The sequence below is a fragment of the Trachurus japonicus genome, chromosome 16 (assembly GCF_045865225.1).
Source record: "Trachurus japonicus isolate A0001 chromosome 16, Traja_1.0".
Classification (NCBI taxonomy): Eukaryota; Metazoa; Chordata; class Actinopteri; order Carangiformes; family Carangidae; genus Trachurus; species Trachurus japonicus.
In genome coordinates this window covers 22304572-22321180 of record NC_140922.1, presented here as the reverse complement: position 1 = coordinate 22321180, position 16609 = coordinate 22304572, and the positions used below count along the sequence as shown (strand labels likewise).

The following is a 16609-nucleotide window of genomic DNA, read 5'->3' as shown; positions in this document are numbered from 1 at the left end:
GCAGTTGTATATTAGAAATAGGCCCTTTTATAATGTATGGAATCTACTGTAAGTGTAAGGCTGATTATAAGTCTCCATAAACTCGCTCTGCATTTAGAAGAAAGATTCTCCTGCCAGTACATGCCATTTATTCTTAAGAGAGGAAATGTGTGATCACACTTACTCCACCTGATTTCCTGTAGGACTTCCACTGTTGAGTTATGGAAACATTAGGTACCTCAATTAAGCAAATTAATCTCATATTTTCCAAATCAACATCCCTTCCCCCAAAGTCCTGAACCCTTTCTTCGACTCCAGAGGTGCATCTGAAATTTGCATGGCAGATGGTGATGGGAATTAGTTGAACTAATGGATGTACTGAGTTATCTGTGTCGAAGTAGAGCTGGGTTCTGCGGGGAGCTGTCTAAATATGAACTATATCCTGTGAGGCCATCTCACTCAGCCCCTCTCTTTACCCCTCAGCCTCTTCTTGTGGACTCCATCGCTCCTCCCTCTCTCTCATTAATTTTCATCCTTTCTTATGATATGGTTTATGTTTCCTTTCCTTTCCTTTCCTTGGATTAGATATTGGTGGTTAAAGGTAAATGGTTAAGTTCATGATGACCTTACAAAACATAATGTTGGCCTTGTGTTCCCAATATCTTAACAATTTTCCTTCAGATTTTGCCTAAATCTTGAATTTGACAGGAGGACAATCTGGTTAGACTGTGGTGATCAGGGTCATGGTAATGTCTGAAAACATTACTTACAGTAATGTAACAGGAATTCTAATGACATTTTACATCATATTATTTATCATCCTCCTTTCTGTTCATCTACTATCCATCTGCTGCTATTCAGCAACTCTCTTCCACCTAAGACCCTTGGGTTATTTCTTGACTCTCTGTTCCCAGCCCATTTCCTGAATTAACAGTATCCCTCCCATGATGTCCTTTTCCACCCCCCGTCACCCCCCCCTCATCACCTGCCCCAGACCTGGCCAGACCAGGACCTCTCCCCTCTCCATCTGCCCAATTGTACTCTTCCTCTCTGTGTCTCTGCTCTGTTTCTCTCCCTCTGCTGTCTCCTTCTGTCTCTCTCTCCCCAAGTCTTCAGTGCGAGACATGGATTGGCATGAAATAGATCTTGTTCTTTTGCCTGTATAAATTTTAAGCAGAATTTAATGCTGATTTGGATGTCACATTGCTACATAGATATTTTCCATTACTTAGTACCGGGGAGTAATAAGGACAGTGGGGACTATTTTCTGATAAGGACAATAGAGGATATTAGACTGTAGTAATGCAATTAGTTTTATGGCCATCCACTTGTGTTGTTGTAGTATCCCTTTTAACATGTGGGAGCTGCATGTATAAAGGATTGTAGCCTAAAACAATGGCACGGTAATACCTAGATGAAGCATGTACAGCTCAGTTTCTTATGACTATCATTCATTCTTTAGTAGCCTGGTGTTACAAAACAGTGCACAGCACACAACATAAATATTTAAACAAGTATCTAAGTAGTACGGTATTGCTTACTCAAGCCTCTACAGACCTCTCCCTAGAAATCCTGGTATGACGGTGCTATCAATTATATAACAGTGTATTACCAACCTATTGTTGTGTGTTGCATAGGATAATTGCATAAAATCCCATTTTGATTGTGAATTTATGGTGCATATTATGGTGTATATTCTGCTGGGGAAATGTATTGAGAAATGTCAGTAAGGAATTTTCATGGTATCTTTGTCATCTTAACTGAAAACCCAACGGCTCGGCTGGACTATTTTCATTTCCATTATTTTCAGTCAGTGACCCTTGTGACTGACAGATATAAAACATAAACATATTCAATACACTTATCCATAATGTATTAATTTTCAAAGTATCGTATCTCACTACCACCAGAGTATATTTATCTTTCTACGTTGTTATGCTGATATTGTTGGCCACATCTTACACATGAATATGTATGCACTGCTCACTCTCATGACTAAAAATGCGTGATGGTGGTGTATTCTCACAGATGATTGAATCATGACTGCAATTAAGTGGATTTGGATCTGCATGCATATGAAGGACACACCGAAGGACGTAACCAGATGGAATCTAATTTCTGGATGGTCTTTCAATCTTTTCACAAGTTTGTTGACAAACTGACTGAAATTCAGCTCCAAATTTCTGTGAATATTTTAGTACTCATTTATGCCAGCTTTCCTACTGTATGCTGTCATGACGCCTCCAGTGTGATCCTCCAAAACTTAAGAATGGATGGAAAGGGTCAAGCTGTGAAAAATCAGGGACAAGGGAGCTTTTCCACAACACAGCCAAACAATAGCCTAATGCTTGTGGCTTTCCAAGGGATCGAGATATGCTGCAGCTGTACACAATGGATGTACATGTCGGTGGGGGTATTACTTTGCCTGCCCTTTGTTCAAGGTTGTTTATTCGTGACAAAACATTGCCATGCCTATCTAAAACCTGCCCATGCCATTTCAACCTGCCCTTGTTTTGGGAAAGACAACTGATCCATAAAACATAATTTTATCTTTTCTCCCCAAATAATTTCATTTGTCCCTCTGTGGCAATGCAGACTATCCACTGAGCTGGAAAAATATTTGTTTGTGTGTGCGTGCATGCATGCATGTGTGAGCATGTGTTGTTTACCAGATGCTTTGCCCTGTGATCTAACATGGGTGCAGTCAATACTTTCTCCTGCCTGCATGAAAATCCAGCACAGCAGCCAGTCAAGCAGCCAGCGAGGAAGCCAGACAGGCAGTCTACACAGGCGGCTCCTGTGGGGAATGTGTGATGCTTGTGTGCTCACAAACACTGCCACTCCGTCAAACTTCCATCTTCTTCAAAGGGCTACAAAGTCATTAGATATACAGGCGAAATAAATAGCTCAGCCCCAGAGGAATCTCGCACCCAACTACCTCATTTACTAGTTCACATAACTCACTCGTTACCACTGTGATGAGGGATAAAGCAAGACAGTGTCACTGCTACTTTTTGAATGCAGCTGAAGGTAAAAATTGTGGATGTTGGCTTGTTATGATGACTCCTATGGTATTTTAACTTTTTTTTCTGTGCGACTGTTATTCATGTGGTCATGTCCACATTTTTTGTGGCAATTGGAAACACAAAACTGTTTTCCACTCTTTGTAGGTTACAGAAATGACAGAAAGATTCCAAAAGGTTAAAACACTCCTGGCATCATTAACGTTATATTTAATTTTTCACCCAAAATATTTGCTTGTGTGCCATGTGTTTTATGATGCTAAGCACCATATGCATAATTTTAAGGCTATGTGTTGCAGATAATGTGATTCTTTGTGGGATTAATACTCCACTGGCCTTGTATTAGTGTTGTTTACATTTTTTTTCCCACCCTGAAGTCAGCTTTTTACGGGTTTCTATTAGGTTTTGCTTCAGCACGGCCCCTGGTGTGTTTCGGAGCAGCTGTTTCCCCAAGCTTCAGTTCTATCAACAATTTATTTAGGGTCCTCCAGATAGCAATACTTGTTAGCTCAGGGCTATCACTGTGTCTGAAACACTTGATTTCTGTATGAGTTCTTCAAACCCTCATGAAAGTAGAAAACCCCTATACAATGTTAAGTGCAGACTGTTATTCAAGTACTTTTCTCCCCAGTTTTGCCGTCAGATTTGCAGCTTCTGTAGCTGCAGAAGCTTTAATTTTCCCACATTGAGTGGCCTTCTCCTAAAATCCTGTAAATTAATGCAAGGTCAATGTCTGAGACACAAGTTATGAATTTCCGTATACCAAAGGGCAATGAGTCAGTGCTGGTATAATTACAGACGGAATGCATCTGTTACTTTTTAATTAGTGACCCAGGGTGAGTTTCTCAAAATATTAACCTGCAAATCATGTATTTTGTTTTTCTGTATAGTTTGCACAATAGCTGCCAGAATTGACTTCAGCAATGAATGACAGATTTTTTCCATAATTTAATTTGAGAGTCTTTTTTTTTTTTGAATGACTGTCAGGTTGGTGAATATGTAAATTGGAACCATCATGGACATGACCATTCAATAAAAACCTATGCAGAATGTTACACAATTAGTACTGGGGTCAGAAAGAAATTCATATTTTTATTTTTTTGAGTATGAACCTTGAATGCACCATTCTGTTGCATAGGGAAAAAAAATCTTTAAAAATGCGGTGTCATCCTGGAAAATAATTTATGTTATCACATCTGCCCGATGTCCCAGCAACATCTGGCAGTTGAAATTAGCACTCTGTTCAGGGGCAAGCTGAGGTTCACTGTGTACAGACTGCTTGATATGTTTTAACACTCGCCAAAGTGCATGAGTTTTTAACTTTACTCAGAGTTGAATTGAAGTCACAGCATATTAAACATCAGATTGAAGAAATAAAAAATAAATTGCAACTGAGGTATAGGAGAAACAATACAACATTTTTAACATCTTGCAATGATTCCCAAGAGAAGAGATAGTAGTTTATCAAAGCTATATTATGGGCATACACACCTGTGCTAATTGATATTCGGTCTGGGAACCACCCATTAATTTTTTCGTATTTGAGGCGTGGTTCAATTGTATCAATTATACCCGTTGACGTATGTAGAGCGACAGAAATCCGATGAGGAAAAAAATGCTAAATGTTGCTCTTTTTTCAAAATAAACTTGCGGTCTAACTTCTTAAAACACTTTTTTAACGCTGCATTGAAAGGTAAAATGTGTGCTGCCATGTTGGATAGATAAGCTATCAAAAAAGCAGCTTTGGTGTGTCTCAGGGGTTTCCAGTGTGACTTGCAGAGCGAATAAAATTGCGCGCAAGGCTAGTGCTCATCTGCATTTTTTAACATTTACTCACTGAATAGTCTTGTTGGGCATCCATTGTGCTGTGGTAAAAGGCCAGAAAGGTCATTTCTGTAAATAAGTGTGTTCTCTATGTGTTTTCAGTTTCAGGGTCACATATTTTGTAAAGTTATTTGTTTGGGCATTTTTGCCTTCATTTGGTTTGGATAGTGGAGAGAGACTGGAAATTCAGGGATGGAAGACATGCAACAAAAGGTCACAGGTCAGATTCAAACGCATGACCGCTGCAGTTAGGACCAAGGCATAATATGGTACATGCTCTACTTGGTGAGCCACCAGTGTGCCCTTCAAGGCTACATACTTAGCACAAATATTTATTTTCCCATCCATGGTCCACTAAGCTCAAGTGGTTCCAGAGTCAAACTCCACTTATAGTGCAGAAGTTGCTTCCTATCATTATCATATAGAAGATTTGGATTTAATTTTTCAGAGCTGTGAGCATGCTATTATATAATGCCAATGCTTCTAATAGAGCACACTCACTGTCACTGAAGTGTTTCATATGAAATCATTGAAGTAAATTGTATAGTATGACCTTTATAGTTATCAGATCTCGATGCAGTCCATGTGTTAAAAATGACTGTGGTGTATCCTTCAAGAAATTGCTGGATGGTGTAACAGCCTCAGATACCTCACACCTTCCTTGTGTCGGAATTTTTGCGGGGACTGCTTCAAACAATTTTGAAACTTTACAAAGTGTCAAATTGATACCCCCCCCTCCCACATTGGCAATGTAAGATAACATATCTTAAAATGTCTGTTGGCTCAAAGTAGGAATGAAACAAACTACAGTTTAGGCCTTGCCAGCTTGTGTTTGGGGAGAGCCATAGTGTTTTGTTGTGTGAGTAATATATATATCTTGGATCTGAGACACTATTTTGGGCTTAGCTTTTTGAGCTGTAATTTTTCACTTTAACTAATATTCCAGGATTTTTCTTTTCACCTTTTGAAATAAAGGTGCCTCATCATTTGAGATATGACATACCACCAGTAACCAGCCAAAATAGGAATTACTGAGAAACTGAAATGACAAAAATCTCTAATGTTTTACATGTCAATAAACATGATTAAAGTAACACAAAATGCCTCCTGAAGACAACACACAGGCCAAAGCCTGGTCTCTAGGTATCACATGTTAAAATGGAGTTTAAAAATAGCACTAATTGTCCTGCACTCTATTAGAATTTATACAGAAACTGGAGAAGGTCATGGTGAAACAAGAAAAATGCAGTGTGACAGTTTTCTGCAGGTACGACAAAAGAATGACAAATTTCAAACCATCCATCCATCTATTGGTCATACCCTGCTGAGGGTGCGGTACACCCTGGACAGGCCACCAGTCTATCACAGGACCCACACACAGAAACAACCTCGCTTGCCAAATTACATGTGCACAGATCATGGCCAATTAAGATTTTATATCCATAATTGTAAGTCAGCACTATATCAATGGGGAATTGCTGGTTTTTACAATCTGGACCTTATTTCCAGCATAAAATACGATAATTTGTCATTTGTGTCATTACAAGTCATTCTGACGAAATTAGATCCAGCCGAGAGCCGCGTATAACGCAAGTCTACAGGGCAGCAGAATGCAGCCTCTAAATAACACATTATCTGCCGCAAAACCCGTTAATTTCACCAATATTTTGTTATGATACACTAGTGCTATTCCCCTTTGAGTCCAGGGTTACCTGTAATTCAACATCGGTCTGTAGGTTGACCTACTAACCTCTGACCTGGATGATATCATCTCTGCCAAAGTTATCTGGGTGAGTAAATTATCCTATTTTATGCTAGAAATAAGGTCCAGATTGTAAAACACGGCAATTCCCCTTTAAGTCAAGTGACCCTGTGACACAGTGGTGCACACCGTCCATACCATTACTGTAGGTTTTGGTTGGTCAGCATTGGAATTGGTAAACTGATTATTTTTCTAACCATACAGTAGGAGAAAAGTACATCAGGTACAGCACATTTAGTACAAAATTAAGATCACACCTGACATGTGTACAATACTTGATGAATTGCTTCTGCAGTATCTGACCTTATTTTACTCTGAACATCATTGGCACGGTTCTCCACCAATAAGTCTTCCAAGAAAAACTTTACAGCCAGGTTCAGCAGCCAGTTTTCCCTTGTTGGCCTGTGTTAAATACCTAAAATACAATGTGCTCTGGTGTTCCTCTTTGACCATCACTGTCCTTATGTTATTTGTCCGATTTTATTGGGAGTCAGTTTGTGGTTAATGGGAGTAACATTTGGCTGCACATAGCACTAGTCCCTGACCAGTTCATTTTCTTTCTCCTGCAGATTTCTTTCGAGGCAAATGTTTTCAACTCAGCAGTGTGTCTGACGTTTACTGCATCAAATTGTGAAGGGTTTTTGTGGCAACTTTGTAGATACTTAGATCGCCTTTGATGTGCTTTGTCACACTTTGTTGAACTCCACAAATTTGATATTTCAAACAAGTAAATTTCAATTTCACAGGCTCCTCGTAACTCCCATGGAGACATATTTGCTGTTTGTTGTCAAGGATCGTGCGGCGCAATGTAGAGATGCATATATTAATTTCAGTCTGCAGTACTGTACATAGTAGCTGCATTCAATAAACAGTGGAGCATGGCTGCAGAATAAAACAGCAGATCAATAGACATTAGATTTTTTCATGTATGGAGGGCTTGGTCAACACACTCTATGATCAATGAGATTTTACTGCCTTTCCCTTTGGGTTTTTATGAACAAAAATGTATTTGATGGTCTTCTGAATCCAATTTTACTCTTTAGATCATATAAAATGTGGTATATAGAATTAATTCACAGCACCAGTAAACCTCAGGCTTGTTTTTCCTGCAAACAGTAGTTTGCATATTGGCTAATGCAAAGCACCGAAGCCTTTATGTGAATATAAGTGGGCTCATCTCCTAATTCCTAGGCTGGCATCAATGACAAGCTGTTAAGGAGCTCACAATAAGATTTTAAGAATTTTCTTGTTTTATGGATCCAAAAGGTTAGATGTCTTTACCTCCACCAATTATACTTTTTCATGGGCAGGAAACAGAGACAAAACATTCTTTTTTCAAAATACTGGTCAAACTGCTTGAACATGAAGCTGCTCTGCTCCACAGAGTGAAAGGGTAGCCTATCATTTGATAAGAACAGAAAACAGTATAAGTAAAATTCCCCAGAGGAAGGCAAAAATAAAATCTACATGTATCACCTAATACTGTTTTTATATTTCATAGTGTGCTTTGACCTTGCTGCAAGAAGAAAATATCCATTTTGTAAAATAATTGTTGATGCATTTCCCATAAAATCTGCTGCTAAGAAAATATTTTCATCATCAAATTTCTTCATAAACATCCCATTATCAATCAGGAATATGACTGGATAGTAACTTGCCCAATCATATTCTCTCCTATGAAGTTATTTTACACTGTTCCTTTGTTCCACTTTGCATTTTAGTAATGGTCAGTGCAATTACCCTGGACTACTAGTTAATGAAGTTCCTTATTTATGCTCAGTCATTGTTCTATAGTCAATTAAAGTCATGGCCTCTCTGATTGACTGACTGGATTTACTGCGTTAAAAATGTTTCCTTTCCAGAAGAGGTATCCTCCTCCTAAATGAGATCATTTGAATAAAAATCCAATAAACTCTACAAGTATTAGGGTTGTTTAAGGTGTCAGTATTTTGCCTGTGTTAGCTGACATTTTCTGTAGTTGTTTAAAATTATTCACGCTCAGATGTCTCTTTTCCTCTTTTATTTCTGTTGCAGCATATTTTCATTTAATTTTGCTCATAAAGATAACAGCCGTCAGGATTTCAATTGCATTCATTAGGGATCATACATATAAGGGATGTGTGTGTGAGCATCTGCAGTGTTAAATGGATTAGTAATTGGATTTGAAAAATTATTTCTGGAAATTAACATTAGAAAATATGACTTCACAGATGTGTATATTAATGATCAACTTCAGGATCAGGGCCTCCAATATACTTCTCCCTGTCGCTCTCTGTCTGTCTTTGTATCCATCTATCCATGCACCCGTAAACCCACAGTGTATGTTTTTATAAAAATTACTTTCTGTTTCCTAGCTTGCCAGTTGGAATAATTATCCACAAGCAGATGGCACATATCAAAAATAATAATTTAACTTGACTGCATGATCAGCCACAAGCTGTAGGACAGAAGTAAGTTTTATAGTCTTATCATGAGGACAACTCAGGATCTAATCAGACTAATTGGGTTGTATTGATCATTAGCCACAAATTCAGTTAAGCAGTGCTCTTTATCACAAAGCTGAGTCAAGTGTGTCTTAAAGTACACTGTATATAACCATATTACATTTATGAGAGTGCTGTTTTATATTGGTTTCAGTCTGGTTCTTAGAGAAATAACTGGTTTTACAAGCCAACCTCCTTGTTCGGCTTGATTGCAGTTTGCAGCAGCTGAAAGGGCCTGAGATTATTTGTCTGTAGTATGACTGAGACAGGGACAGGTATTACATTTTTTGTGATATGACAGGCCTCTTGCTTTCATGCTAAATAGTTAAGATGTACAGTAGGGCTCTTTAACAGTCCATGTGCTTTTGGGCCATGTCTACATGAACTTAGGTTAATTTAACGGAAAACAGTTGTTGCACCAGATGCATGGTTCGCAAGGGTTGGTCTCCCCTAATCAATCATAGTATTGTCATACACTAAATCAATCAGAGTGCAATCTCCCATTCCGTTGAACTCTTTCATGACCTTTGACAAGTTTTCCCGTCATTGCATGCCCAAGCGTCAGCAATCTTTGACGAGAAAATAGACACCATCACCGTATCCTGACATACAGCGAGCGAGTGAACCGGTGACGAAATCTTGCGCGAAAGTGTCCTGACATGCAGCATTCTTGTCGTGACTCAAGTATATTCTATTGGTTCAGAATCCAAACCAATCAAATTATCGGGGGACTCTATTTGGACTCTATCTGGCTCTATTTTTTAGAATCCTGACATTTCCTGGTTGCCGTTTTTGACATCTTGGACTCCTCATCCATGCTTGCCAGTTGGTTGAGAAAAACATTCTCCTCTCTCTGCTAACAAGCTTGTCAACAGGAAGCAGGGTGTACTTTTTTCAACCAATAAGAAATGTTTAGGGGCAGGACACGGCTGCGAAATGTTGTCCAGATAGACATTGCGACATTGTGAAAGAATTAAGGTGTGCTGGGACCTTGGTGCATTGCTACATATTTTAATAGTTTCGCATAGACTCTGATTCTTTGTGGGAAGTTCATTACACACTGTAACTGGCCAGTGATTCCAGTCCTGGCACATGCTCGCAGCTAGCCTAGAAATCTAGACGCACCCTAGCAGCAGCAAATATATTTACTCCGTAGATGGGTCTAGAAACGAGCCATAGGAACTTTTTGAGTCTCGAACACCGTTTGTGTTCACCAATCACAGCGCTCTATCTGTTTAGAGAGTCGTTGGGCGGGCTTAACGCGATGATGACATACATTTTAATTGACTTGTCAGGCTAACGTCATCCTGCTCTTTGCTCTGATTAGTCATAGCGCTACCCTATTGTGTGCAGAGGCAGTTTGAAAGACAGCCTTCATCCCGCCCCCTGGATTGAGCCGAGGTCTACCGGTCGTTTCCAGACTATACATGTTAATGATATAGTCTGGCTTGTCAGGTTAGCTCGCAGCAGCTCTGTGTGCCCCGGCCCTTGGGGCAAGATATGGCTGAGCCAATCAAAGTGCTGCAAACAGCCCTTCGTTGAAGCCACGGCACAAATCACTGCACCAGACATCTTTTGTATTATATCACAAGTAGTGTAAATAAATCTTAAGTTCATTATGAAACTGGTGGGTGTACTGTATGTGATGAATGGAAAAAGCTGTGGTGGATTTATCAGGTAGTGAGAAAGAATGCTTCTCTGCAGAACCTCATTTATATCCAAGAGACATCCATGACGCATGGCGATGTTATGCTTCGTGCAGTATGCCACAAAGACTTCCAACTGACTTTTCCAAATATCTAAAGCTTGTGTTCAGTTCACTCTGCTTTTGTGTAACAGTGCCAGCCAGTTTCTGTTCTCAAGATAGCAGTGCTCCAACAATATGCCTGACCACACCTCATTTTGAGACCAACACAGTCATGAGCACATAGATGGGTTCATGTTTATTTGCTACTTAAACAATGTGGGTGCTGGATTGAAAAGTGACCACTGCATTGGTCTGAAACAAGCAAAGACACTTTAAAAGAGTAATTTTAAAAATGAACATACTTTTTGAGTCAAAAAGATTACAACACTGTGTTATTGAGCTGAAATAAAAGCTTAGCTGACTTTTTAACTGGCTGGACATGTGCAGGGCAATTTTGAGTGAGATTGAGTTATGGTGCAGTAATAGAAGCAAGAAATGAACCAGAAGATTGTATTCAACCAGAAGAACACAGGATTGAGCATCCCTCCATGGTTGTTTATCACATGTGGATCTTTATAAAAGGTCTACAATTCTAAAAATGCAGTACTTTGCCAAGGAATAAATTGATCATTGATCATTGATCACAGCTCAGTGAATGAGCACAATAGGATGGTGTGTAATTACTTGGAATTGATTTCTCGTGGAAGTTATATAACTTCACAATGCCTTCTTGAAAAATATCTCTACCTAAGGATTTTAGATAATGTGATTTTGCTAATTCATTCTTACTGTTTTGCTAGCATACACAGTTCTTTAACTGTAATATTATTATTGTACAAATATTATAGATATACATTTTCATTTGGAATATTTCACCCCTTTTATTGGACATTTTTTGTGTATGCATGTACAAGAAAAATGGGGTTTTGCTTTTTTTGTAAATAACATAAAAGATACATGTCATCAACACACGTGCATTAAGAGCTGTGATGTATTCTCGAATTTATAAAAAAATAATTCGCCTCTTATGTTGCTGTATTATGCGCAACTAAGTCCTTTCATGTCATCCTGCAATTTCTTTTAAGCTTTTTTTCTTTGTACATTGTGCTGATTTACTTTGCTCTGCATCTCATTGCTGCTTCCAGCTACAAATATGTTATTTAGGGAACTCTTATCACAAAGACATTGGTGTGGTATGCCAGCACTCCTTGGGCAGTGCACTTTATTATCTTCTTATGATAATCGCTGCTCTTTAGTCATAGGCATCTGAGTAGCAATGGCATAAAATTCAGTGTTGCGTTAACATTAACAGTGTAGACTCTAGTACTAGTGATGAAAATTAACAAACGTAGCAAGTTTTTAGCAGCCAAGATGATGAGGAAAGACAAAAGAAAGGACCACAGGTCTTACAGCGACACATTGGTATTTTTAACAGTTCTGTTTTTGATTTCCATTTTCCAGAGCTCAGGAGCAGTGCATGTGGAAACCCTGGGGTCCCACCAAAAGGCATACTGAATGGAACTCAGTTCAACGTAGCTGACAAGATTCGCTACCGCTGTGTGACGGGGTATGTCCTAGACGGCCATTCACTCCTCACCTGTGTCACCAATGCAGCTGGTGTGTCGGTGTGGGACTTTCCTGTGCCAATCTGCAGAGGTGAGGGTGTTTTATTATTGAAATGAGTCACTTATCGTTTTAATTGCAAGTGATGACTGCTGCTCTCTAAAGTCAACTTTTTTCTCCCAGCTGTACAATGTCATTAAACTCTATCGTATCAATACCTGATGTTATCTACATATTTTTGGTTTTCCCAAGAAATCTAAAATGAGTAGGTGATTAGTTTGTCACCTATTGTCATTTGAGTTCTAGGAATTGCTTAAAGTTAATTGCTTTTGAATGATTGACAGATCGATGGCTGCATGACTGGCCTGTGCCACAGATGCAGTAAAATAAGGCACAAGTCTTCATTAGATTTATATATTTATTTTCAATCTGATTGGATGGAATGATTTTAATCATACTGATGAGCTAGATTAGAGCCTCGTGTCTTGAAAGGTTAATTAAATATTTATTCCTGTAGAGTAGACAGCTTAACTACATTATTGCTGTAAGCAGGAGTACATCTACCAGATTTCTTCTGCTCCATTTCTGCTGTACTGTGACTCTGTTGGTGACTTGACTACCTTTTCCTGACCAGTACAGATTCCAGTGTACTGGTCTCTCTGATCGTAACTCAGCAAAGTGTTGTATTTTGTGGATTGATGACCTGTTTGCCCTGCTACCTCCCACGTGGGTGACCAGGCTAACTCAGACAAGCTTCAAAACTAAAACTAAACACAGATGTTCTTTCTGTCCAAACATATTGCATACCTGCGTACAGTAGGTTCAGGCAGCCAGAATACATAAATGCACAACAAGGAAGAAGACCATGGTAAAAGTTTAGAGGATTTGTGATGAAAATGCCATACAGTCATTGAGAATAAACTCAAAAGAGTAAAGAGATGTCTCCCCTTCCATCTTTATATATGATTCAAAACAATCCTAAAGCCAGCAGATAAAATTTGCTCATGCCTGCTCATTCTGTAAAGCAAGGCACAGCAAAAATGGTTCAGCATATGGCTGGGAAATGGTAAGCTTGGAGGAAACAAAAAAGCTGCAGATGGAGGGTTCCTTTCCATCTAAGGATGGTTTTAGCCTCTATTGCCAGAGGCCACAAACATCAGTCCTTTTCAGGCCTGGCCACTGCTTGAGCCACTCTCTCTCCTCTGAATCCTGCCCGGCTCCTGTATGTGGGCAGATGGTACTTTGATCTTATTTCCTCAGAGATCCTGCCCTTTCTGCTCATCACCAATTGTTTCACACTGAAAACACACGGCAACACAAAATCTCTCCCCAATGCACTGTCCACCTCCCCACGGTCTCCCAACACCTCAGTCAGTCACCTCCTTTTGTTACTATCTTTCTGTCTTTCATCTTTTTCCCAGTTCTCTTCTCTCCCAGTGCAACTTCCATAGCCCATGGTGCATACAGTAGGACTGAAACAATGATAGAGAGAAAAATATACGGTTCAGAATGACACATAAAGACTGTGTTTGATAATGAAGCTGTGTAGAGCTCAAGTCTGACCAATATTAAATGTCATTACTAAGCCGTGGAATTATCAGATATAAGGATATTTGTAGGACAGAGTTGTCAACTTTCATTTAATTAAAAGTATTCACTGCAGCGTTTACCCCAAAGGCCCAGCATGAAAGTCAGTATGGATAAAGTGGTGTAAGTTAGCATTTTCCCCATAGTTTGTCTATGAAACAACCTACACAAAGCTATCATGTTTAATTATCTCTGTTACCGAGAAAAGAGTGTATGTGGCTTGGAATATCTGCCAGGGTAAGTTATCATAAGGACAGATGTTAACTGTTTCACATCAACCAGAAACATGTTTATTCTGGGTCACTGTCTCTTTGAAAGTCAGCAATAGAGCTTGAAAGGCTGACAGAAAAATCAGAGAGGGGTAAGGAGATACAAGTGCACACCATAAGTGCAGAGTCAAAGAAAGACTAATACAAAAAAACAGAATGACATCCAAGCAGAAAGGCAGTGAGATGGAGAATTAATGGCTATTCTAATTCTGAGTTGCTGTTGCCGCTCACAAGAGCCCATTTCGATCCCTTCCATCTAAATTGTCTCTGGACATTCATTAAACCAGGCAGTGAGACAGCAAACAGGGACATTCTGGTAACATGAGAATATGGTCTATTGATACACTGTCATTCTTGCTGCCAGCCACTGTCCAACAAAATAAGAAAATTAGGCCACAGAAAATCCTTAAATCTTAAACCATCCCCATGCTCAGTAGTGTGACTAGACTAAATGCATGGTTAATATAAAATTTTGACTTGCCTACTTGCCCATGGCAAAATGTGTCCGTCACAGTCTGCATGTTTCCACCAAGCTACTTCAGGAAATTCTACTTGTATTTGTCTCAATAGGTTGGCTACTAGTGCAAAAATCCATTTTCAATATTTATTGATTTTGGAAGAATAATATGATCCAGGGATCCATATTAGTCTACTTGCCAGCCCATAGGGCCCCATTGTGAACCCGGAAATGTTGAGTACCCCAAAGTTTTATGTTAGAAATATATAGTATGGGTCCCCAGTATTCAGAAACTGCCGGATGCTAACTTATATAATTGGGCAATTAGCATAACATACATCATTAGCATACATTAGCATAATTGCCTATGTGGGCAATATTCCAACAAAATTGACTTGGCTGATCTGGGCGATATTGGAGTGGTTTTAGGGGTTATTGGTGATGCTGAATCCATTTCTGACATTTTCAAAATTCAAAATGGCTGTCTAAACCGGAAGTGACCAGATTTTAACCACCAGTGGGCCGATTTTGATGGATTTCAAATGTTCACTTCCGGTTTAGACAACCATTTTGAATTTTGAAAATGTCAGAAATGGATTCAGCATCATCAATAACCCCTAAAACCACTCCAATATTGCCCAGATCAGCCAAGTCAATTTTGTTGAAATATTGCCCATATAGGCAATTATGCTAATTTGTGCTAATTATATCAATTATGCTAATTGCCCAATATATATAAGTTAGCATCCGGCAGTTTCTGAATACTGGGGACCCATACTATCTATTTCTAACATAAAACTTTGGGGTACTCAACATTTCCGGGTACTCATTGTTGGCAAGTAGACTATATTCTATGAAACATAATTGATAAAATATCTTATTTTAAAGTAGCATTGTGATTGGTGCTGTGTTACCTTATTACTCTCTGAATCACATTGTCTTCCAGGTGCTTAAATTACAGAGAGATGGTCACTACAGTGACTCCCAGAAATATGCATGACATATGAATCGCATCTCTGTGCCCATTACTGGTCTCCGTACTATTCCTCAACCCCATCAATGTTTAACATGACTTGTGGCTCTGCAAATGAGGGACTTACTGTAGACATAGTCAGTGCCTGTGCATTAACACAGGGATTATTACAAAGGAAAAACCTGAGGTAGTGTAGAAAATTATACATGAGTTCCTTCCCTTCTATCCTTGGGGGTGAATATTTCTAAGTAGAAAGACAAGTGTTGTATATCTGATCAAAGTCAAGGGGAGAGAGGCTTAATCCCTTTTCAAGTAGCATTAGATTGCTGATGCTGGGGATGTAAATGAGCTCAGCTAAAGCAGTCCTAATCCTCACCACCATCTTTTTTTTTTTTTTAACACTGCCACCGTTTTTAAAAGAGGCAGATACTCCTTCTAAATCCAGAGCATGCTCTAATGATTTGCTAAGGAACACATTGCCCAGCAATCAGTTGCCTCTTTTATGTAACTAAACCTAGTTGGCAAACTGCACCTCAAATGCTGCCATGCAGCCAAATGAAACTCTGCATGCAAATATATTGAACGAGTAAGACATTATCCAGCTGAAGCCATTTAAAATTCTCCAGCTGCAATGCATTTTTTGAGCCACAGACAGCACTTTGTTGGTGCATGATTTACAGTACCATGCATGGATGCCTCTCAAAGAAACAGCTAGGAAACCTGTCTCAGTACGTCCGCACCATTATGAATTGCTCCAAAGCATCTAACTAATTTTCCTGTGCAATTTAATTGGCTACAACTGTGGACATATTAATCAGTCATGAGTGCGGTTATTATCATTAAATGTGATTGTGGAAATTGATCTCAATCCTTTGAGGAAGTCCTGTGCTGAAGTATTGGTGATTGTGGCTGAATTTTGGTTTGGATTCCATGTTAATATAGAAAAAAGAGAGGGGGTATGCCCGCACACTGGTAGCCACAGAAAGATTACTACTTTATTTG

The 16609-nt window shown here is 39.1% G+C and overlaps 1 protein-coding gene across 5 annotated transcripts in view; it reads left to right on the top strand.

The window, feature by feature from the left end:
• Positions 1-16609, top strand: part of LOC146972395 (CUB and sushi domain-containing protein 3-like) — a 223172-nt gene that overhangs the window by 30901 nt on the left and 175662 nt on the right. For all 5 annotated transcript variants that reach the window (XM_085802575.1, XM_085802573.1, XM_085802574.1 and 2 more), the window contains exon 4: positions 12220-12414. In XM_085802575.1, the coding sequence (XP_085658701.1) occupies positions 12220-12414 (195 nt within the window). The remainder of the gene's footprint in view (positions 1-12219; positions 12415-16609) is intronic.